The 6,000-nt window shown below is 41.8% G+C and overlaps 1 protein-coding gene across 1 annotated transcript in view; it reads right to left on the bottom strand.

The window, feature by feature from the left end:
- Positions 1 to 1,837: 1,837 nt before the first annotated feature.
- adarb1b (adenosine deaminase RNA specific B1b) overlaps positions 1,838 to 6,000 on the bottom strand; it is a 240,448-nt gene continuing 236,285 nt past the window's right edge. Inside the window, exons 12-13 of the mRNA XM_083638553.1 lie at positions 5,332 to 5,510; positions 1,838 to 2,739 (exon numbers count right to left, since the gene is read on the bottom strand). Coding sequence (XP_083494679.1) covers positions 2,563 to 2,739; positions 5,332 to 5,510 — 356 coding nt within the window. The 3' untranslated portion in view covers positions 1,838 to 2,562. The remainder of the gene's footprint in view (positions 2,740 to 5,331; positions 5,511 to 6,000) is intronic.

Genomic DNA, 6,000 nt, shown 5'->3' with positions numbered 1-6,000 from the left:
CATGAGTGCATACATTTTTAGCATGGGTGGCTCCGATGGGAATGGAACCCGTAACCCTGGCAGTGTCAGTTGCCATGCCTTACCTAGCGAGTGACACAGAATCACTAATAATAATCATCATATTAATCATTTAGAAACAGGAACAACTTCAACAGTCCCAGCACTTTGACAGGGAAAGGGTGGGGGAGGTTTTCAGGAAAAGGGGGTGAATGGGTTGTACAGGGATCAGAATTTGCCATTTTGTTATTCATAATATACACAAAACTACGATACCGATGCAATAATAATATCGCAGTTCACAATATATACATGTGGCCACTGACAGCTACAGATGCACTAAAGAAGCCTGACAGTTTGGATTCCCTCATATTGACTGGAATACAGAGTTATTATATATATATGTCTATATTTCTTGTACAAATCAAAGGTACATTTGTCGATGGGTATACAAAAAAACAATCAAAAATGTATGCAAAGAAATCTGTATAACGAGATCTCAAGAGGAAAAAAGCATTTCTTTGTAAAGAGAGTAGCGGGACAGAGACAGACATGGACATCATCTTTGGTGAAGATTCCACAGAGTATGTTTAGCACACACACATAGGGCTACAGCGCGCACCTACACACACACTTCCTACTGTACAGCTGGGACTAGGAATCCATTGCAGTTAGCTGGCAATGTGTACTCATTGGCCCTTAAGTTTAAGTTCAAAACACAAGGAAAGTGTTAATAACATCAGGGTATACTGGTTAAGAGTGGCCTCGGATTGTCAGGAGGAAATATAGACGGCAGAGCAGAGGTGAAGATGGCATCTGTCTAAAATGACCTAACAGGCTGATACTGTACATTGGGTTTTAGCCTATTGACAGAACTTGTCAGAAGTTAGTATGGCATTTGGAAGTTAATGCAATAAAATGAATTATGGCAGTTTAGTCAAATGTTCCTTTAGGGATTTTTAGGGAGTTTCAATAATTATTTAGAGGGGTTGCTAAAACTAAAATAGATGACACCTCAATCAGTGGCTTTAGACTGTCATAATTGGTCATCTGTGTATGTGGCATGACATCATCATTCATTTGACAGGTATCGTGGATTCCTGCAGGAAAGTGGCATGGTTATCAAGGTTGGATTCCGTCTGTTTATACTGTCACCATTTTAACTGCAGTGTTATCACCAAGTCTCAAACGCCCAATCCCAAAACAAACAAACAAACAAACAAACAAACAAACAAACAAACAAACAAAAGACCCTTTCCCTGACTGCCCCCCCCTCCCAAATAAACAATCAATCACAAGAAATCTAGAAAATAGACAAAGATTCAAAGCTGCCTGTGGAGAAAGATGCTGGCATTCATTCAAAATTATTTCACTCATGGACGCACTGGGCTCTCCACCACATATTCTGCTCTGAAGGCTCCCAGTTCAGTTCCCATGCAAAGCCATGGCTTAGTTCAAGGAAAAACAAACAAACAAAACAAAAAACAACGTGCAGCACCTCCCAAAACTTGTCCCAAGACCCAGGCGAGGGGAGGAGCCAGGCGGACACACCGTACCCACCGCCCACTGTTCAAGTATGGAATGAGAATGACTTTAAATAACTTACAGAACACATCCATGAATGAATGGATACAAAATCAATGAGAATGTCATAAACTGCTGTGATACAGTACATGGCCTGTGTATATATATATATATATATATATATATATATATATATATATATATATATATATATATATATATATATATATATATATATATATATATATATATATATATATATATATTTTTTTTTCCTTTCTGTCAGAGAGAATAAAACAATTCCAGGGCCACAATATCTTGGAACATATTTGTCTTTAATACAAGGGTGAAGGAACAGTCTTGTCTCTTATGGAGGGACCCAATAACACACATTAACCATACTAATATAACTACTTTGGGTATCCTTTTCAGTACTAGATTTACATCCTACAGACATAATGCATCTTTAAATTAAAAGTAATCAAAGTCATTATTGCCAAGTACGCGTGGTAATAATGACGATCAATTAGTTTCAGGTCCATACACATCGGTTTGAGTCAAGAAAGATCAGCCTGTGTGTCTCTAGACTAGGTTTCACCCTAAAATGACTACACTCCTTTATCAATGCAACAGACAAACTGCTATTATTTCAAATTCTACTGCATAAAAACATGGACTCTCTGGGGGAAATAAAAACAAGTGACGGGTGTAAAAGCAAAGATTCCAGTTTTAAAACGGAAAACAAAAAGATGAAGAGCACCGTCGATAATAAAAATGCCAAAATAGACAAAAACGAGAAATTGAGAAAAACAATGATGAGGCTGAGGTCCTCTGAGGAATGAGAAGGATGAGGGATGGTTTTGTAAAACTACGCACGTTCATTTCCACATGTACAAAGTGCACGTGCGCGCGCAAACAAATGGGACGGAGGTAAGTCTCAGTGGGCTGGTTTTTAAGAGGGGGCTCTCTTTCTTACAGGCCTGGGTCTCGGGGGGGTGAAGAATCGGGGGGGTTGGTAAATCCCTCTACCCCTTCCCTCCCTCAGGAGTTGAGGGTGAACTGGTCTTGCTCGATGGGCTTCTTGACCCAGGCCCCCAGGCCGGCCTTGTGGAAGGCCTTCATGAGCGCCTGCTTGGCGGAGTGGTACTCCTCCGCCGCCTGCTTGGCTTCGTGGTACAAGCTTGGCTTGGTCACCTTGATCCGCAGGGTGGACGACAGCTGAGGACGGGAGGGGAGACAGCAGGTAAACAACTAGCTCAACAATGAATTGAAAACAACAACAACAACAACAATATTAATGCTAATAATAATGAATCCTTTCATCATACTCAAACTCAGTAAATTCTGCACCAAATCACTTTCTTCCCCTCTCGTCATAAGTTCTGAAAAATGTATAACAAGAAAAACCTTTGATGATATGAATCGCAGTTTAAATGGCAATTGCAATATTCTGACAAATAATCGCAATCTGGTATCTTTCATGGCTATAAAAACACACTCAAAGAAGGAATGAGCCATCAATCAAAGCGGTAAATGAGTTGGGATATGTGTTGGAACCAAGTCAGTTTTAATAGTTTGTATTTCAAAGCTATTATTTTACACCAGGCCCTGAAAATGAATGGCAGTGAGAGAGAGAGCGCAAGTGAGAGAGACAGAGAGAGTGAGATAGAGCGAGAGAGAGACAGAGAGAGCAAGAGACCTATCCACCTTATTTCTAGCTGCCATGATGCCTGATGGGTGCTTCTTCCGCTTCCGGTGTCATTTTTACACTGTTTTAACTTGACAAAAAAACATCTATGATGATTTTACAGCAGAGCCATTCTGCTCTACAGCCGTGTCGTTCGGGTGCTGGGATAACGTAATGCATTGTGGGTAGTCGGCTACTGTGGCTTTACATGGCAGTAAAACGCCACTGAATGACCAAATTGATTTAACTTTTAACCATTTCGAGTAACACTGTTTCCATACGGACCCCCAACATTGGTTAGTTGTTTATAACGTGACTATATTTATAACTTTTATAACGTACTCCTTTTTCCATGCACACATTGCATGCAGGTTACAGTGCACACCACTTGTGTGTAGTAAAAAAAAGACGACTAAGTAAAATCATAAAATGTTGCAAATGCATTTCTATCTTGTGGCCATCCACAATTATATGTAGGCTATCGATTTGAAGAAGCAAGCCCAGGGCTCACACACACAAAATGGTGAGTTGCAATGTTTTCATATTATGTTCATGCGAGGAAAATATTATTATTATTATATTATTATTATTATTACATTATGCCATATTAAATAAACAGAAGGAAAGACTCCTGCTATCCCATCAGAAAGCAGTCACATTGTTACTGCGGTCAAACAGAAGCTCCAGCTCAGACAGGCGTGCTGGGTTCAGTCAGAGTGATTTAAAAAGAGAGTAGCGCCTCCGGAAGTCCAAAATGCTTGATCGTCATGTGACTCACGTAGCTATAGTGTGTGTGGGGGAATAGTTCCAATAATTACGTTTGAATGCATAAAATAATACTGATAATCTACAATTTGATTCTTTAAACGTCTTACACTTGCAAAGTACATCACACAGGGTCCATTCTGCTGCAACTCTACAACACTGCTTAATCCAGAAGCTTGCTTCCGGCAGGAACTATTGCGACTGCGAGGTAAAAAAAAAATGGTCCATTGGAGTGAATGAAGATGACATAGCTCTTATATCTCTATTCCTCTGGGTTCAGTCCAATCAGATCACACCTCATTAAAACAGCCTACGAGAGCCAATCAGGGACCCTATTTCACATACGCCCAGGTTGGTCCAGCCTACATTAGTTAACTCTTTACTTGCTGTATTTGAGTTTTTTGATGAGAATTGTTCATTTGTATTGGGTGAAAGAAATATGATATAACTCCCGTGACTAGTCGACTACTAAAATGCAGTAGTCATGAATGCCCTAGTAGGCTATGTGCACGTGTGTAGGCATGGCCATCTGTGTTAGGGGCGTAACGGTACACAGAGTCGGTTAAACTATAATAATAAAAAAAATCATAATAATAAACAATGCGGCGGGGGAATTGTTGCGTCTTTACCAGCCTTCAGCCACTACAGCCGTCTCCTCTAATGCCCAGATGTAAACAAACCAGGCAGTAGTCAAAGGAGCAGAAGGGAGATGACATCTCATAAAACCAGCGCAGTTTGGCAGTACCGTATTTTCATCCAGTAAATGAAAATATGGTTGTATGTAGGCTGTGTCAGATAAAACTGGCATATAACGTTAACCACTCGACCGACATTCAGCACAGGCATGTGGACAGCAGGACCTGATGCTATAGCATTGCTAACGTTAGCCACACAAGCTAACGCGTTTAGCCACACAAGATAACATGGCAATGAATGACAAGACGCTTCCACTCAACTTTGTTGAGGGCAAAGGCTTCCAAAAGTTAAATGGACTATATTTAGCCTGAATACACGGTGCTAGGGTGAGTTGTCGATGTTTTCTGATGTGCAATGTTCATAAACAGCACAAGATGATTTGGATATCGTCGATTATGACAACGTAATTTTTGATTGATTGATTGATTGAGTTCTTTATTGATAATGAACAAACAGTGTATACATATATACATGCACAGGCCCACCATTATCAAAAGGATAAAAAAACGCAATAAAGCTAACAGCTTATTTCCATTGCGGTCCTTAATTAACGGAGTCTGTATTGACGTATTCTTCGTATAGCTACACGCACCGAACCGTGACGCCCATACCGTGAGTCCGTGACGTCACGGCTAATCTGTGTGTGTGTATGCTCCCTGTACCTTAGAGTGCAGGCGCATCCAGCGGCTGTAGAGGGCGTGCTTGCAGAGGCGTGAGGGACGGCCCATGTCATCTTTGCCTGTGGTGGCGTTGATCACCTCCAGGGCCTGGTCACCCACCGCCCAGTTCACACTGAAGTTGGGAGCCTTGCCCGGCTGCCTGGCCTCCGCATTACTGATACCTGAGTCACACAAACAACACCCAGGGGTCAAACACTTGACGGGTCCTTTACCACAGCTAGCAAGTATTTAAAAGCATACATTCAAATGTTTCATTTTTCATTGTTAGCTGCACCCTGAAGAAAGCCTGGTGGGGTGTACAGAGGAGAGTGCCTTGGATATTTCTCTTTTGTTTTCCCTCTACATACATTCAATGAGAGGTCATCTTTACAGCATCGTGTGCGTCAGGTGCGTGTGTGTGTGTGTGTGTGTGTGTGTGTGCGTGTGCGTCAGGTGCGTGTGTGTGTGTGTGCGTGTGTGTGTGTGTGTGTGTGCGTGTGCGTCAGGTGCGTGTGTGTGTGTGTGTGTGTGTGTGTGTGTGTGTGTGTGCGTGTGCGTCAGGTGCGTGTGTGTGTGTGTGTGTGTGTGTGTGTGTGTGTGTGCGTGTGCGTCAGGTGCGTTGGAGGAACAGGAACAAGTCATGAAAGCAGAAGACTCCCGCACTCCGACTTG

The sequence above is a fragment of the Poromitra crassiceps genome (genome assembly GCF_964638095.1).
Source record: "Poromitra crassiceps genome assembly, chromosome: 6".
Classification (NCBI taxonomy): domain Eukaryota; kingdom Metazoa; phylum Chordata; class Actinopteri; order Beryciformes; family Melamphaidae; genus Poromitra; species Poromitra crassiceps.
Note: the sequence above shows the minus strand (reverse complement) of the source record. Positions and strands in the feature narration are given on the sequence as shown.